This window comes from Hermetia illucens, chromosome 6, assembly GCF_905115235.1.
Source record: "Hermetia illucens chromosome 6, iHerIll2.2.curated.20191125, whole genome shotgun sequence".
Taxonomy (NCBI): Eukaryota; Metazoa; Arthropoda; class Insecta; order Diptera; family Stratiomyidae; genus Hermetia; species Hermetia illucens.
The window spans coordinates 45,865,871-45,885,066 of NC_051854.1; the positions used below are offsets into that span (position 1 = coordinate 45,865,871).

Genomic DNA, 19,196 nt, shown 5'->3' on the forward strand with positions numbered 1-19,196 from the left:
GTGAGATACACTCGATCGTACCCGTTGTCCTTCTTTCGCCAATCGAGATCATTCCTGCTATCACGGAAGCTGCTTCATTGCATATTGTTCTGTAAGCGCAACATGTTCGGAGTGCACTTATGCGGTAAGCAGCTCCAATTTTCCTCTTATTTGATGTATTTTCAGTGCTCATACTGCGGCACCCTCTACATGCAATCTGAAGTCTAGCCTCTGGTCAATGATTACGCCTAAATATTTGAGCGCCAGCTTGGAATGAATTGTTTCTGTTCCAACTTTGATCTTCATGGTCGTGCACTTTTTGCGCTTGGTAACAAATATCAATACTGTCTTATGCTCTGCGAGCTTTAGATCAGCATTTCCTAATCATGATTTAATGTCATAGACTTCTTCATTTGCATAAATGCCTTCCAAAGCAATATATTATAGATTATTCGTTCTAGTATTATTTAGAAGACATATCGGCCTATAGGACGAACCTTCACCCAAAGGATTGTTTGATTTGGGGACTACTATTAGTTTCTGCTTCGTCCATTCTTTCTTTAAGGCATGTGGTAAAAGCCTCGACAAACATATTTGGGACTATTTTCACTGCTGGCTGGAGTGCTTTATTGGCGATTCTATCCAAGCCAGGTGCTTTATTTCCAACTATTTCTTCCGCAGCTTCGAGGGCCTCCTTTTCACTTACCATGGGATCGTCGACGGTGTCTATCTCGAAAGTGGGAAGATTAGAGGTACTCACATTTTGTGAGAAAAGGTCTGTTAATATTCCATTAAGCAGATTAGTGCAAGAAATTAGTGGGGAGCGTTTGCCTTTGACTTTCGATATTATTGTCTTATAGGCGCCACCCCAGGAGTCCGTGTCAGCTTTCTTACACAGTCGCTAAAGTGCCCACTCCTACTGTTTATAATAGCCACATGTAATTTATTCCGAGTCTTTTGTATTCTTCATGTAGTTGCTCGTGTGCAGATCGGTTTCTATTCCGCTGACTGCGCCTTCTGGCCTTGCGGCATTCAGAGTTTTACCGAAAGTCCGGAATTCGCTTTTGAGATACCAACACACCTTGGCATAGAGACGTCACATGCTCAGCGTAACTTTCCGCCGATAAAGTAAAAGCTTTGTTTTCTGCATTTCCTTCAAGCGCTGTATGTTGCTGCAGAACTTTTTTATAAATCTCTCCGTCAAATTTATTGGCTGCTCATCTTTCAGCTGTCATCCGGGACAACTTCATTCGTGTACTATGTATGATTTCAAAAATGATGGCCTGGTGGCCGTTATGTGTATATTCTTCACTGACGTACAACTGGAGCGATCCTTAGCTAACATCGCTAACTAATGTGACATCTATCACGGACCCCATTTCTCTCTTTTGGAAAGTGTTCTTGAATCCAGTTTTAGCGAACACAAGATTCAAACGAGAAAAAGCTTCACGTAATATGCGTTCGCTTCTCGGCTGCCCCATTCTTCAGCCCATGCGTTGAAATGGCACCTACTATCATAGGGCTATAGTCGTTTACATTTATTACTAGTCTCTTACTAGTTCGCTCCCCCAAAAAATGGATTTTCTCTCTCATAATGCTTGGTACCGCAAAGCAGTTGTAAACGAATATTTTGCCCATTTCTGCTTTAGTGAAGCCACTCTCGAGAAAATTCGAGTTTCCTTCTATGGCCCGATTTCCGCATGTTCCACTACTGTCTAGATTTTTGTACTGCTTGTAGACAATAGCAATGTCAATTTTCCAATACCATCTGGGAGAGCAGGTCCTGAGCCGCTTGGGAATGGTTCAGAGGTTGAGCTGTGGGAACCTCGTTTGGGCATAATGTCGATCGCCTTCCTAAAAACCGGACGTGTGCTGTTGCCTGTGATGTGAACGCTGTCAATGTCATTTATTTGCCTGCAGAACAGAAAATTGGGTTGGACCTATCGTGTACGCTAGTACATTTTTTCGCCACGTGTCTGAATTCCAAACACCTGAAGAATCTTTTCAGAGTAATCTATTCTCGTAGTCAGCAGACAACCGAACCAATCTGGATTTTACTGGCAGTGATAGCTGTTTTGACCGCTTCGACGCTTATGGACGCAGTAAGTGTATCGCCATATGCCTTCTTTAATCGTGGCTCCTGCACCGACTGTATTCCTAGCTGGTATCGTAGGGCTTCGCAAATTTCCTCCTTCGTTATAACCTCGTCGCAAGTCCTTACACTCAATAACTACGCGATTTTTACTTAGCTTCACTTCTGTTGCCTCACCCAGTGACGACTCGATTTTTTTCTGCAGGTTTTCCCAACTTATTTTCGCCTGGTTGAAATTCCAGCAATAGATTGTCCTTCTGCGTTCGCCTTATAAGGTCACCGTACGTAAATTCACTTTTTTCCGTTATATTATAATTAGTGCCTTGAACCGGCTTTTCTTTTGCAGCTTTTTCTTCTTTTTCACCTTACTCCAAGTGGAACTTTGAATGCATTTACCGTATTTCGCTGTAGGGACTGGTAGTCTTTCGTGTGATTGCTTACTTATTTGCCGTGGAGGCGTTTTTTCCATTTTCCGTTTTTGGCTGCGTTGGGGAGATTCCGCTTCCCCATTAGACTTTCTCAGTCTTTTACGGAGCTCCAGAGTTTCCTTTGTGCCCGTTGTGCTACCGCATCCATAATAGCGAAGGGAGCGCTCTTGGCATGACTGCAGCGCTGCAGTTCTTGCCTGTTTTTATCTTTATTACTTTCTTTTAATCCCTCTCGTACTTCAAGATACGTAGCTTTAATAGTACGCACCTGATTTTTAATTGCGTGATGGACATTATTTCGAGCATTGACATACTCCACAAGATTTTTTATCATCATCCCTAGGTTTGCTATCCCGTCAGGCTTCACCGAGGCGTGTTGGCTAAATTTGTCACCATTATCAGGCTTTGCTGTCGGGGATCGTATTAGTTTATTACTTCTCTTAAATGGGTCGATTCCAATATTTACCGCTGTTGTCTTCTCGTCGGTACTCTTGCTAGTGGGAAGCAGGCTGTCGTATTACCATCCGATGTTCGGACGGATGTCTCTTCTCCGGGTTGATTAAATTCACCTTCACCTACAAATCAAGCTAGTTACTTACCGTTTCATTGGATTCCATGGTGATAGTTGCTTTGACGAACAGAAGATTTAATTTATAATTTATTTTCGCAGGGATTTTGGGTTTTTAGCCATATAGCAATTTAGAAATGTGGGTAGGAAGTTTTTCAGATAAGATAAACAAAAGACCTTTATACCTGAACTACCAGCTTCTGGTATTCTGACTTATTTCGGTTTTCATCCGTTCGTTTAAACTTTGCAAAAAATGGCTGAATCTGCTTTTTCAAAATATAATGGGCGGTATGTGGTCTAAGAGCCGCTTACAGACTGAGAATTTTTGAGTATGACTTGGTATTGTCAGACGGAAGGAGATAACGAGTTATGTAAGGTTAATAACAGATGAAGAATGTACGAATGCATAAGTAGATACACGGGTTGAAAATGGGAGAATCAAATGATTTAGATCGCAGTACTTGGCTATCATATTGTTAATAGTAAGTGGGGATGGTAAGAAGGAGTGGAGATGGTAGGTTCTAATTAAATTTGGCTATTGAAGAAACAGAAACGCGTGTCTGGTGGAACTCACTGTGTTATCCACAAGTATTTTTCGCATTTACAAACTCACTCCTTTCATTTTGTTAGCTTAAACGTGAACTGGAATTGGCGGTCAGGGAAAAAGAAAGTGCTGTTATGATTTATGCAACAAAAGAAAAAATTTTATTAGATGCCAAAAGGGAAAAAGAGAATGCCGAAAAGCAACTGAATGACAGCAAAAAAGAAATTAAGATCATATCTACAAAGTATCAATTGCTGAACGAGGAAAAAAGCCGATTGGCCAACATAATCGAGGAAAAGGTGCGTCCCCTTCTCAATCACTGTATTTTGTTAAATTGATGAATGAATTGGTTCTAGTGCAACGAGGTGAAAAAGGTTCAACGTGAAAATGAGAAATATAAAACGGATCTCGGAAATCTAGAAATGAAGATTAAATGGATTTCGATTAAGCTAACGCAAGAGACGGAAAATAAAAATGTAAGATTTTTATTTTGTCTTTTTTGATAATACATTTTTGAAAATTGCGGCTTTGTAGGCAATGGAAAAACGGCTTAACGAAGTACTTCAAGAAAAAAATGTCCAGTTAACAGAGGAGAAGTTAACAGGTATTAATGGTATGTAGAAAATTAGGGTTAATGTAAAGGCTGTTTATTGATTTCAGAACAACAAAAAATGGAGCAAGAAGCGCATGTGATTCTATTGAAACATGAAAACGAGAAAAAGGAAAAACAGCTTGAAGTACTCGATAGGGAACACAAACAACTGTCGAGTAAATATAAAGAAATCCAAGAGCTTTTACAACGGGAGCAAGAAGAGGTGAAATTTAGCAGTAGAGAAGAGTGAATTATAATACTTGATCGTGAACTATGTTATTACAGAAAGCGGCTATCTTATCAGAGCTTGAGGAAGAGAGAACCCAACACAATATTGTACAAAATTCATTAAGCCAGGAATTATTAAACTCTGCAAAACTGCGGAGCCAACTTGAAGATTTGAGAATTCTGCAAGCACAGGATATCATGTAAACTCACTCAGATTTAATACGTTTCAATACAATAAACTTTTTTGTATTTCCAGAAATAAAGAAGAGATTGCATCGCTTCTTACAAATAAGGCAGATCTTGAACAGAGAATTGAAGACTATAAGTCCGATCTAAAGCAATTGCGCGGCAAGGAGTCGGACCTTCTAAGTATTAATAAAGAAATGACCGAAAAAATTGTAGAGTTGCAAAATGAAATATTCCTTCAAGCCTCAAAAGTATGTCTTTCGTTATCAATTCACTTTGGCAAGTTAATGGATCTGTTTTTATTTCCAGATGAAAGCAATAAGTGCAGAAAATGAAATTTACAAAAAAGAAAAGTCGGAATTCGATACAAAATATAATGAAATATCAGCAAAGTTGGAGGAAGAGATTAATAGCAAGAATGAAGAGCGGCTGCTATTCACGAAACACCTGTCGGAAAAAACGAAATTGTACGAAGCCACAAAGAAGAAATTAGACAATGCGTTAGGTGATTTAGAAGCGGTGAAAAATAAACATTCCCAAATAATAAAGGTAAGTATTGCGGTAATATTGAAATTTTCGGTATCTCGTAAGAACAATGAATAAAAGATCACCAAAAATAGCGTTGTCCGGATAGCTGAGTGGTTAGAGCACAAGGCTGTCGTACGGAAGGTCGCGGTTCAAATCTCGCTGGTGGCAGTGGGATTTGTATCGCGATTTGACGTCGGATACACAGTAGATCTACTATAGGCAGCACCCTTACAAAAATGACCGCAATTGCGAATGTGCTTACACATCAGAGACGCTAAACAAGGAAAAGGCATAATCTTCGTCAAATCGTATTGGTAAGAGAGAGATCGGTGAGCTTTTGCTATTCTGGTACTACGGCGTGCTCACCCATATAGCAAAAAGTTGTTTCACGTATTCACTTATACATAAGCAAAAGCTTGCCAATCTCACCAATACATTGGCAAGTCCGGGCGGTATGTCAAACACAGCTGATGGGGTTTTCGGTACATCTCGCTCATGCTCAAGGGCAAAACAATTTGAAATCGTGTGCACTCGCACTGATTTCCCCCCTTGAGGGGCAAGGGGGAGTGAGGTAGCTGTCTAGTATCTAACTGTGGTCGGATACCAGTCGACTCAGCTGTGAATGAGTACCTGAGTCAAATCAGGGTAATAATCTCGGGCGAGCGCAATGCTGACCACATTGTCTCCTACAATATACTGTAGTGTACCGTTACGGTCTTGAATGAAGTGCTCTAACACACTTCAAGGCCCTGATTCAATATGCGCCAACGATTATTATTATTAAAAATAGCATTACATAGGATGATGATGAAGACGATGATAGGACAAATAGATGGCATAGTTTCGACATCAGATCTTTGTAAATGTGAAATTGTAAAGCGGAAATCTCGTGTTCACTTCAGACTTGAGATTGCTACAAAATAGTGAAATAAGCGAGGTTTTTTCATGTAGGGAATGGTTAGTAGACGGAAAAAGACTATTTTTTCCTCAGGGAGGAGTCTAAGACTTACTAGAATGTAGGAAATGGCAAGGGAAATTGTTGATCTAAAACTTTCGGATAAAAGGACAGGAAAGGTTAGTCTTCCAATGATTTTTTGTTATTTATATTGCATCTTTCTCTAGGGGAATTTCCACCAAGAAATAGCGGACGGTACGCAGAAACAAACTCCACTCTGCCAGGTTGACTGTCCTAAAAGTAGAGAACTAACACTGGCACATATACATATAAACGCACTTTAATATTTTTCTTATCTGTTCTGTTACTTCGAAAATAAATTTGAGAGAGCAACATATTGCGGGTCAAAATAAACGTTGAGTTAACCAGAAGTATTATTTGAATGCGGATATTATCCGCTTCTTTTGTTTTGTTTTGTTTTGTCGTAGTGCTGCAATATAGGGAAATTGTAGTTAAATAGTGCACATATTCGCTTAAATGGACTACTTAAAAGTGCGGCGTATTCGAATCTTTTACGGAAAAGCTTTTTTTCCATTTATATTTGACAATTGGCGAGTTTTCAAGCAATACTAAATTAATATTATATTAATATATTAATAATAATAACACTGGGGTTCATGTGTGCCATTCAGGATGGCGTGGTCGCCACCCGAGCTTATAAAAAGCTCATCATGAAAGAACGGGTGGAGAACGACCAGTGCAGAATGTGTGGTTCGGCGTTAGAGACGTTGGACCATCTCATTTCTGGCTGTACTGTTATGGCACCGGTGCAATACATCACCAGGCATAATGCTGTATGTAAGGTTATCCATCAAAACCTTGCATATAAGCATGGGCTGATCACGGGAACATGTCCGGTTTACCGATATGAGCCGCAAGCAGTACTTGATAGTTCTGCTTACAGCATGTATTGGAACCGGCAAGTTCTGACTGATCGCCATACCGCACACAACAAGCCTGAAGTACTGTTAGTTGAAAAGACGGGTCGCTCCGCGTATATTATTGATGTTGCTATCCCCCATAATAGCAACATTGAACGGAAATACGTGGAGAAGAAGGTGAACTATGAGCCATTGGCTCGGGAAATCAAAGAAATTTGGCGTCTCGAGCGGGTGGTTGCAGTTCCCATAATATTGTCAGCTACAGGTATTGTACCTAAATCCCTGACGGCTTCCCTTGATGTCCTGGGACTTTCGCACAGTCTGGTTCAAACCATGCAGAAGTACACCATTCTGCATACGTTCTCGATGTTGCGGGGAGTACTCGACGGATTCTCCCACTGACCTACCACCGGCCACCACCACCAGCGCCCCTTTAGTTTTTAAGTAGGTAGGATCGTCCGAGCCTAAATGCTTGGCACTTAGTGCTAGTATTAGGTAAAATCCGGCATCTGCCGAGATTGTGATAGCTCGGAAAATAACTTCTGTGTGGGTCAGTTTTGAAATAATGTCCTATATTTTGAATATGTCTAAGAAAAAATGAAAATTAATTTTTTCCAGGACTGATTTCCATGATTTTTTCCAGTAGGGAAACAGGGCGCCAAACAGGATGTTCTGAAATTGTGGTGAAAAAATAATTTGGTAAAACGAGCAAACTTTTATATTGAAAATTCCAAACAAAAGAGCAATTAAATATCATTAGACTTGAGGTTATGCATAATAATTTGAATAATAATAATAACAAACAGACCAGTACCGCTTTATTACTCGCAGTGACACAGTCCGGGCCATCATCAGGGAGCGTGTTCGACTTGAGGTCACCGCAGAAACTGGTGACCGAGAATCGATGGGACAGAGGCGGCAGTATCAGTAACACCACGCCAAACTGCAGGCAACAGTTTCAGTACCCGCCGAAGCACTCTTCTCCATCGTCCAGCTGAGGTTTCCGCTGGGGTTCGGGACGAATTCCAAAGAACGTGTATTGAATTCTCTGAAGTGGATCTTTTGCATAGATCAGGTGCTCCCAGGCTCTATGCATCTCCAGCAACTCCGGGAATTCTATCTCAAATCAATGATAATATGTCGCTTCTGCAACTACAATCACTTGTGTATTGTCGTGCAGTTGCAGTGCAGCAGATGAGTGAGAAATAAAGTGCAGAGGGTTTACAGAAACTATGCCATCACCAGTGAGGCACCCGTAGTTGAAATTCTGGAAAAAAAAGGAGAAACTTTCTGTCGTATGCATTCGGTGACGACGGTATGGCAAAAATCATTCCAGACGTGTCCAGAATGTAACATACGCGAGGAACCAGCGAAGCTTTTTCAAATCTCTCAAGGAATCTCAACAGAGCGTCCAGACAGTACAGTTTTCGGTGACGGAGCCACCCCAATGGGTGAATTTTGGAAGTTACCTGCCCAGCATGCTGAGTGGATCACCGCCGAAGACACCCGCCATGTCAATACACCTGGCATGAATTTTGCGAATGTTCCCGAAGAGGAAGTTCGACGAGCTATAAACAGCTCAAAGAACTGTAGGTGCCCAGGTCTGGATCGGGTGCAGAATTTCTGGTATAAGATATTTACCAGTGTACAGAGTCGGTTGAGACACAGCATAAATCAGGTCATGAGTCGGCTGGAGGAATTTCCGCCCTTCCTCAGTGCGGGGATTACCTATCTTATCCCTAAGAAGGACACGGTGCAGGACCCCGCAGACACCAGACTGATTACTTGCTTACCAAACCTCTACAAATTCATTACGTCCATTATTAGTGTAAGGGTCAATGCTCACCTCGAGACCAACAACATTCTGTCTGAGGAGCAGAAGGGCTGCCGAGTTGGATCAAGGGGTTGCAAAGAGCAACCCATTATCGACTCGGTAGTTGTAGGACAAGCAACTAGAGGCCAAAGAAACCTCTTTAGTTGCTATATCGATTATGCCAAGGTTTTCGATAGCGTCCCGCATATCTGGCTAATTGATGTCCTACATCTTTATCGCATTGATCCGAAACTAATAAAGTTTTTGGCGATAGTCACGTAAGGGTGGCCACCACCTTATCAGTGCATACTCGTACATCTGAGGATGCTAATACCTGAGAACCCATCGGTATACGAAGGGGCATCTTCCAGGGGCACTCATTGAGTCCCCTTTGGTTTTGTATGGTGCTGAACCCCTTTCATGGCTACTTAATGATGTTAGAAGGCATGGTTTTGCAATTAAATATGGCCTACGTGCTAAGTGCGAACTGACACACTTGATGTACTTAGATGACATCAAGCTGTGTGCTGGTACTGACGACCATCTTAGATAGACATGTTCAATCGTGATATTCGGATGGAGTTTGGATTAGACAAGTTGTCGTACGGAAGACGACAACCTTGCGCTCTAACCACTAAGCTATCCGGACAAATAATTTGAATGCAACTTAAATACAACAAAAATTAGAACTATCTGTGGCAACCTGGCACCTTACAAATTCTCTTTGTCTTTCCGATCAAAATTGTTGTACTACGATGTTCACTGTGAGAAAGAATTCCATCTGAAGTGTTTGTGTATTGGGATCTCAATATCGTCAGCGTAGGCTAGTAGTTGGGTGGACTTGAAGAAGATGGTGCCTTTTGCATTTACGTCTGCATCGCGAATCACTTTCTCCAGAGCCAGGTTGAAGACGAGGCATGATAGGGCATCCCCTTTTTTTAGACCGTTGTTGACGTTGAATGGTCTCGAGAGTGATCTTGCCGCTTTAATCTGGCCTCGCAAATGGTCAGAATCAGCCTAGTCAGTCTTATCAATTTTGTCCGAATACCGAATTCTCTCATGGCCGTGTACAGTTTTACCTTGCCTATGTTATCATAGGCGGCTTTGAAGTCGATGAAAAGATGATGCAACTGATGTCCATATGCCTGTAGTGAAGCCTTTTTGGTATGGACCAATGATGTTCTGGGCATATGGGGCTATCTCACCTAGCACTTTAGACACAGACGCCTGTCTGCCTGTTGTCTGATACACACTGTCTGAGGGTGGCTCAGACATTTATCCGATACCGAATATCTGAAACAGACATTTGTCTGTCTGATATCTGAACGGGCACAGACATTTAACTGACACAATCACAGAAGAAGAATGTCTTTGCTTTCCAATCAGGCGTCAAAATATCTTTCGAGTTTATATGTACACACTTTTTGTCTACACCTGCAGCGGCTTTTAATTTTCTTATTGAATATAAGTCCAACTCCACGGTCCAATCATTAAGGCGCTAATATTCTCTATCTACATTACAATACAAAAAAATCTTATTCGCACTTGGAAATATTAATCCAATAGAATTCGTATTGTACTCGTAAATACGAATACGTTTGTATTCGCTTTCGGACGTTAGAATAATTGTAAATATTAAAATACTCACTTTTTCGAATACGAATATATTTGTATTCGTATTCATAGAAAATCGTCGTACGAATTTATTCGTATTTACGAAAACAAATATGCCCAACACTGCGGACAACCCTACCCAACCCCCAACCTGGAGGACCAGTTGGTGCAATTTATCCCGTTTTTAGGCGCAGAAGACTCGCCTTCATCCTTTTCCAACTGTTGCTTTTCGTTAAGAAATACCTCGCAGCGGTCACCACGTGGAGGTTGAGATAGTAGTCGAGTTGTTGGTGTTGGTTCAGCAGGAGTTTCCCAGGTTTTATGCTCCATCCTTGGTACCAACCCACGTTTCGCCCTGGGACGTATACTACCCTTTGATCACATTCAATATAGTGCCGAATGGAAATCTTCTGCCATTTTCTGCGTTCAGTCCGACCAGGACGGATCAATTACCAGAGCATCAGTTCCGGCTTTTTTAACATACGCTGAGCAAGATGATCTCCTTGGAACTGGTGCTATACCCAAAGTACGACACCCACCCTCTATAACACCCCAAAGCGTCGTGCATCAAAGCATTATAATTGAGGGTTTGATTGTCATCAAATGTTAAGCAGTGCCTCTTCAACAGTGGTTTCTACTAATATGCACACATCAAATTTGCCAGTGACACTAACTATGTTAAATGTAAATTAAGATACTTGTCGACACCATTTGCTTCTACTAAGTTAACGAGAGACAATAATCATGACCGAATCATAGCGTTATTCAAAATTATCTACCCACATTATTTGAAGGGATTGAATCATCTGTCGTTTGACCTCCCGGCGTTTTTATCAAGGGAAAAAATTCACGGGGGATGGTGTTTTAATTGCCGTTAGGTCTTTCTATTATCCCCATCATATCGCTAAGTAATCATCCTTATGTCATAATTTTTCCATCAAAAAGTGCCCCATTTATAATATACATCTACCTTCCTTGTTCGTGTCCAGCCTATCATACCGAGGAATTTCTCGATGTACTTTCGGATGTCCTCTTAGCCAAATATCCTGGTTTACCTTTCAACCTCTACAGATGCTTCAATTTCCCTTCCATTATATGGCCAGATTCCCCCAGTGCTCCCACCCCACCCTCCTAAAATAATGTAAATCGAACATCTCCCTTCCCTTACTATCGTTTATAACAAGCGCTTGTCCGAAGGTATTTTTCCGGAAATGTGGAAGGAAGCTCGTATTATACCCTTACACTATCGACTTATATCCATCCTTTCCTCGTTCTCCAAAATTTTTGAAAGATACGTTAATGACAGCCTTTCATCTCGTTTCGGTCACCTCATTGTGAAAGAGCAGCATAGGCTTCAACACGGTCGCTCGACTGTCACCAATTTGTTGAAATTCACCAGCTTTGTTGTGAAGTCACTAAATACATGAAACGACGTCCATACAATCTATATTGACTTCTCCAAAGCTTCCGATTCCATTGACCACTCCTTACTTATCACAAACCTCCGATCGTATGGATTTCCGACAAGTATTCTCTCCTGGTTAAGATCTTACTTAGATGATAGAGTCAATCATGTTTTATTTAATGATTAAATCTCGTCTCTCTTTTTCCCTCATCGGGAGTCCTCCATCCATCCTCCATCCTCAGTCCATTTCTGTTTTAATTTTTCGTGAATGATCTTCCTTCCTTGTTTGCCTGTACTAGCTTTTTAATGCAGACGATTTAAAGTTGTTTCCTGTTGTCGGTTCTCCTACTAATAGGTGCAGCATTCAGTGAAACCTTGACACCTTATCTGATTGCTACATTCGAAACAAGTTGCCATTTGATAATGTGAAGAAATGATACTCTTTATGCTATTTACTAAAAACGACACTCATTTATTATTTTGATGACCAGCCCTTAGTAGTGCTTCCTCAAAAAACAGCAAACTCCGGTTTAATTTTCATTAAGTCGATGTACTCAGCCCTGCTTCCAAAATGTCTGGCTTTATATTTCGTTCCTCCTATCAATTCATGGGTATCCACTCCTCAGTCATCCTTTATAAATTCTTCGTATGTACTATTCGTGAATAGCTGTGATCTCCTTATCATAATTGTGATCCAAGTGAATCTGTAGAAAGGATATGTACCCGATTCCTAACTTTTAAAAAGAACGTTCCCTACCCGACATATCCTGAACGTCTGGCTCTCTTTAACCTGACATCTCTGACATCTCTGCAATCCCGTAGATCTATGACTGATACATTATCTCCTACAAAAAGAACGGAGAGAATCCAATAGCTTAGTTCTTCCTTATTTCGTCTTCATGCTAAAAGAGTGTGATTAAAGAATGGAAACCACATTAGAAGGCCTTTTCTCACATAGTTTTTCGAGATTTTTGTTAGTGAGAAGAATTATTCGGAATTCAATCAGCTTAGACATTGTATTAGTCACATTCTGAACAGCTTTTGAGAATTTTTTGAGAAACTTGAGTTAAAAATAAAAGGGTTACGGTGAAGATCGTAACTGGAGTTCTCCAACTATAGCACCTGTAGCGCCTCCAATTTTTATCTGAAACCAAACAGCTTTTAATTTTACATCGCTAGCTTAACACATTGTTCAATAAGTCCCAGGACTAACTATGAAAACAACATTTTATCGGCAAAATTCTTTATTATTCATCAACATAATCTCCTTCAAAGGTTATACAATCATTCCAACGCTTCTCTAACTTTTCAATGCCATGTTTGTAGAACGATTTGTCTTTTGACTCAAAATGAACCTCAGTAGCAGCGATCAGCTCCTCATTTGAGCCAAATCTTTTTCCCTGGAGCATCTTTTTGAGATTCGCAAAGAGCCAGCAGTCACTGGGGGCCAGATCCGGCGAGTACGGAGGATGAGGAAGCAGTTGGAAGCCTAATTTGTTGAATTTGGTCATCGTTTTGATTGACTTGTGGCACGGTGCGTTGTCTTGATGAAAGATGACTTTCTTCTTCTTCATGTGTGGGCGTTTTTTCGCTATTTCGACCTTCAAACGATCCAATAACACCATGTATTAGTCGCTATTGATGGTTTTTCCTTTTTCGAGGTAGTCAACGAAAATTATACCATTCGCATCCCAGAATACGGACGCCATCACTTTGCCGGCCGACTGTTGTGTTTTTGGACGCTTCGGGCGGCTTTTACCGGCCGTACGCCATTCAGCTGATTGCCGACTTGACTCCGGAGTGAAATGATGAATCCATGTTTCGTCCACTGTCACATATCGACGCAAAAAATCCTGTTTATTGCGAGTAAACAGTGCCAAACAGCTCTCCGAATCATTGATATGTTGTTGCTTTTGTTCCATTGTGAGCAAACGCGGCAGCCATTTGGAAAAAACCTTTTTCATAGCCAATTTTTGGTGCAAAATAGTAAATGCACTACCAGTTGATATGTTCACCATCTTAGCTATCTCGCGCACTTTCATTTTGCGGTCATCCATCACGATTTTCAATACTTGCTTGGTGTTTTCGGGAGTTACTCCCTCATTTGGCTGACCCGAACGTTCCTCATCATTTGTATCAGCACGACCGCGTTTCACGTCGAAAACCACCGACAAATGGTTGTTTTCGACGGAGTAGAGTCCGGATAACGTTTTTCAAGCCATTGCTGAGCTTGAACAGTGTTTTTTCCCCATTAGAAGTTTTATCAACACACGAAACTCGTTTTGGTCCATTTTTTCACGATTGCAGCGTCAGTTTAGCCACTATAGCTTTCTTGGTTATGTTTCGAATTACATCAAATTTTGACACATCTTATCTGAAGGTTGGTGCTTCTGAACCTTGGTATATAAATGGCATTATTAGCGCCATTTCTACGCTACTCCCGGGACTTATTGAACGATGTGTTATTTTCTAAGAATATGAACGTCAATGTAGCTGAAAGTAATCAAAAATTTAGCATACTGTTAAAAAAAAAACTATTTCGATTTTCACCATTTTGCTCCCTAATTATGCAAAACAATGTTAGTTCATGGGGTAGGTAGGTAGGTATCAGTGGCCGCTCCGAGGAATATAATTAGCACTTTGGTGTGCCGTTTCGATGCCACAAACTCCTAAGAAAATGACTGTTGTTATGGGAGCAGAGAGGCAGAGTCCAGCCGGCTCGGATCTTCAGAGCCAGCCCGTAGCATTCACGAAAGAAAGCAGGTCTCCCACCCGGCAGCTAGAAATCTCTCTGAGGTCCCCAAAGAATGGTTTACCCAGTGTCCGTAGCCTGACTCTAGCCAGAGCTGGGCAATCGCAGAGAAAGTGCATGAGGGTTTCCTTCTCCGCAGCTTCGGCAATGCTGGCAATGTTGTAGGGTATGCCGAGCCTAACGGCATGGTCCCCTATGGACCAATGCCCTGTGCAGACCGCCGTAATCTTAAATGGATTTACACGCGTCTGGCACAGGAGCTCTCGTGATCGGACTATGTTATAAGCCGGCCAAATGTTAGTTCATATTCTTGGTAGTTTTGTAAAGAATCATACCTCCAAATTTCATAATGATCGATTCATTACTTTTTGAACTAGAATTGAAGAAAAAAATTGTTTGAAAACCCCCCTTTGGGATATGAAAACATTTATCACTCTTAATTACGAAGAACAGTTGCAACAAATACAAATGCACGCGTGCATGGGACTGACTCTAAGTATTTATATAACACTACAAGATTTCGTAAGGACATAAAACGACTACCTCCTGGGCGGCATCCCTCACTCTATATCCGATAATCGCTCACTTCTACTACTATAAAATCTAAAGGACCAAAAATTTCGCTTTGAAATTTCTGCAGCGTATTTTGAGATAGCTAGACGAACGATCTATGCAATAAAAAACAAGTCGGGAAACCGGAAGCTAGACGCTTCAGATAGGAAAGGTCTACATTGCTGCAAAATTTCGTGATTCTAGGAGGAACCTAAGAGGGTGGGGGGGGGTTTCCTGTCAATTACTAAAACTTATAGTAATGTACTATTATTAATTTTATTTGAACAGGTATCTGTGTGGAGGATATTTTAGGGTCTAGGCATCATACAGTGGCAGTCTCTTGACTTTTTCAGATTTTTCAGTTAAGTAGTTTTTGAAAATGGGTCCGTTAAATAATGAATACTTTCAACCCTCCGCACTCCTCACCTTTCCAGCAAATGTCAAATCTAAGATCGGCTTCGAAAGTACTAACCGAGACCTTTAATTTAATACCCCCATATTTGATGAACAAAAAATTTATACTCTCTTTTTGGATGTATGGGGACCCCTCTCCCCCCGACGTAATTCGTCCCACCTTTCTACCAAATTTGGTATCAATCACTACAACCGTGTCCGAGAAAAATGCGTGTGACGGACAGAGACAAAAAGGCAGTAAACCGATTTTAATAAGGTTTTGTGTTTACTGTCTCACTTTAAGTGCGTACATTTTGACTTCTTACTCACGCACTTTGCGATTCACGCCAAAACTAATGTCAGTACAAATCGAGATCTTTCATTTGATACCCTACACGACTATATCCGGTGAAAAAATTTTTTGAATCCCCTCTTTGCATGTATGGGGAGGCCCCCTTTCAAACTCTACCTAAACTCGTGCCACTCGCTGTATGCATGGGATTTCATAGTTCTCATCTCTCCACCAAATTTCGTTCGGATCGGTTTGGCCGTTTTGCAGAAAAGTGCGTGTGACAGACAGACATTGAATCGATTTTAATAAGGTTTTCTTTTACACAAAACCCTAAAAATCGACTCTGAAAACCTCTTAATGTGGTTTTCCCCCTGAATGGTCTGCTCGACTTTTATTGTTTAAACAATATTAGTCGAGCATGAAAACGCTTCGCAAGTGATTAATTCATCACTCCATCGCAAACATCTTCAATTTATGTTAATTTATTTCTGGGAGGGTAATCGATGGGGAAAGTTTTTTGCAATCCTGGATAAGATCTCATTTGCCATTGTAGCCAATAACAAGAAAGCGCGGCAAAAATAGGAACAACTAGCACCTCCGCTAGAAATACCTTAAATGTATTTAATAACCTTTGATAAACTGTTCTCCTATTAAATTTCACGTTACACACTTTTGAAACTTGTTTGTTATAGGAATTGAATAGAGAAATAAATAAATATAAAAAACATTCCGAGAGTGAATTGGTGCGGAAAAACAGCACTGATGAACCCCAAATGCAACAACAACCAGACGTCGTTGGCGTTCGTGGTCAGAGTGATAGTGAGACTGAAGCCCAAAGTGGGCAGAGTAGTTTTTCGTTACAAGTAAGTACCTTAATGTGTTCGCTTACTATTTTAATCTAATCTATATTCCTTCACACAGGAACCTTCCAAAAAGCACTTAGTTGATCGCATTCTACGTTTACAACAAGCAGCGACCAGGCAAACTGAGAAAATAGACTTCCTAGAAAACCATACCATGTCACTGGTGGCAGAGTTGCAGAAGAAATCAAAGCTCCTGCACTATTACATGCTTCGCGATCAAGCTGGAGCACTAACTTCCAACAAGAGTGATCAAAATAAGGTAAGCGAATAATACATTCAAGTGAAAAAATTGCTACTCCAAAAATACAACTACAGACGGAGCTAGCTAAGTATGGTGGCGTTATGTCTGCAATCTATGGTGGTATTAGAGGCAATAATCAAAGCATGACTCTAGAACTGTCTTTGGAAATTAACAGAAAACTGCAGGCCGTTCTTGAAGACACCCTTCTGAAAAACATTACACTAAAGGTAATTCAATCATTTTGGAGTTTCGCTGCTGTTCTTTTTTCAGACGAGTTATTTTTTAGGAAAACTTGGATGTGCTCGGTTTGGAAGTTGATAAACTGACTCGACAGTTGGCTCAAAATAATGCTCACAAATAATGAGAACAAAAATCTGATACTTCTCAATGTATTGAATTTCGCAGTGTACAATAAATCGCTAGATCAATTGAGGGATTTGGGTTGGAGTATTATTGTTGATTTTATGCAACTGTTATCATTTATGTACTTATCTACACTATTATCGACGATGCACTGGAAAAAGAGAAATTGAAGGAACCAATAGTACCTTAAAATGTATTTAAATGTAGGCATATTGAGAATGTAAAGGAAAAATAGATTTTATTTAAAATACACATAAACTTGATGAGAGGAATCAAAGGTTTTATTATTTTCGTTGTTTTCGACCTTCGCTAGATGTGTCCCTACGCTGCAAACGAGGATTATCTGGCGAATGCGTATGGGCAGTTCGCATATGTACACTTTCGAAAATATGCTTGAATGGATATTTTTATTTATCAACCGAACAATTTGGAAATTTGTTTCGTTCTGCCGATTGTTCTCGCCTGTGTTCGGATCGCTGTTGCCAAGTTTACATCGTTACCAGTTGTTTAGCCGTGTTTTGTTCAACGATTTTGTTTAACGGTAAAACAGTGCCAGTTAGAGTTTTAATACACGTGACTTCGCGATAACAAAGTGAAGCCGGTACAAGCCTCGCGCCGCGAGTGCGGAACTCATCTTTACTCGAAGGTCACGAAACCACAGCGTGTAAAAGACGCGGAACCAGCTTACAATTCCAACATCACCACACAACTCCTCCATTCGGCCAAAGAAATGATTAGTGACGACTGCCCTGCCATAATGGTCGACGACGACCAGAGCTTCCCTCCTGGGGACCAACCCGACGCTCGGATCGGTGAAGCAAATTCCTGTGTTAATTACATCCAAGGATTCCAAGACGAATTCAAACTTGCTTCAGGTAAGTCTGTCTTCAAGCGAAAACAAACGAATTCGGACAAAGAGGCCCCAGCAAACAAAAATCGCTTTTATCTTCTCTCTGACAATGAACATGGCCCCGAAGCGACGCATGCACATCTTGGAACGGGACCGTTAGCTAAAGATAAGAATAAAATTAGAATCAAAATTGGGAGGTCAATCCTGCACGCTGAAAGAGGAAAGAAAGTCAACCCTCAACCTCAGAGGAATCTCCCCCATGAATTCACTCTCGAAGACATGGCTTCGGAAATTAAGGAGCTAACGCAGATTACGCCTGTCCGCGTAACTAGGCTTTCCACCCCGTGGTCTCGAACCAATGACACCAATCTGAGCCTCTTTCGTGTCACTCTCAATTCTGAGGTAGATGCCAACTTAGTCACTAAACAAAATACCCTACTTTATCAACGGATTAGCTGGGAGAAACCCCGTAAAGGGGACGTCACCCAATGTTTCAATTGCCAACAACTTGGCCACGTATCCTGAAACTGTAGATACTACCCCAAATGCGTGAAGTGCACGGGCCTGCACGCCTCCAGGGACTGCCCCCGTTCGAATGTAAAAGACAATGCCGAAAAGGAATCGGCGGCGCTCCTCAAATGTGTAAATTGTGGCCAACTGCCAACTTTTCTAAGTGCCCCCGTAGGCTGAAATCAATCCAGCGCAAAGAGAGAGCCAAAAGCATCCCGAACTCCCGATCTGCTTCATTCTTCTCCAACCTTGGCAGACCCTCATGTGTTCGTGTCTCTCAGCCTAGCACTCTGCCTTATGCCAACTGGACCGCCCCTCCGTCACTGACCCCATCTTTCGCCGTAGTGGCCAGGGGTCGAGCAATACCCGAAACCCTTAGATCTTTCTCGCCCCCACATTCTTCCATTCCCAGGGGCTTCTTCATGGAAGCCAGGTCTCTATTCAATATGTCATTCTCCTCTCTGTAGAACACAATCTCTGACTTCTATCACAACTATCTCCGTCTCCCCCCTGAAGATAAACCCGAAGCGTACGTACAATTCCTCTTCAAATTGCTAGACAACCAAA

The 19,196-nt window shown here is 41.3% G+C and overlaps 1 protein-coding gene across 1 annotated transcript in view; it reads left to right on the top strand.

Moving 5' to 3' along the window:
* Nucleotides 1–17,537, top strand: part of LOC119659385 (coiled-coil domain-containing protein 186) — a 23,591-nt gene extending 6,054 nt beyond the window's left edge. Inside the window, exons 2-12 of the mRNA XM_038067444.1 lie at nucleotides 3,698–3,910; nucleotides 3,968–4,087; nucleotides 4,146–4,215; nucleotides 4,272–4,426; nucleotides 4,489–4,631; nucleotides 4,688–4,868; nucleotides 4,927–5,166; nucleotides 16,495–16,665; nucleotides 16,724–16,924; nucleotides 16,981–17,133; nucleotides 17,193–17,537. Coding sequence (XP_037923372.1) covers nucleotides 3,698–3,910; nucleotides 3,968–4,087; nucleotides 4,146–4,215; nucleotides 4,272–4,426; nucleotides 4,489–4,631; nucleotides 4,688–4,868; nucleotides 4,927–5,166; nucleotides 16,495–16,665; nucleotides 16,724–16,924; nucleotides 16,981–17,133; nucleotides 17,193–17,267 — 1,722 coding nt within the window. The 3' untranslated portion in view covers nucleotides 17,268–17,537. The remainder of the gene's footprint in view (nucleotides 1–3,697; nucleotides 3,911–3,967; nucleotides 4,088–4,145; nucleotides 4,216–4,271; nucleotides 4,427–4,488; nucleotides 4,632–4,687; nucleotides 4,869–4,926; nucleotides 5,167–16,494; nucleotides 16,666–16,723; nucleotides 16,925–16,980; nucleotides 17,134–17,192) is intronic.
* Nucleotides 17,538–19,196: the final 1,659 nt, after the last annotated feature.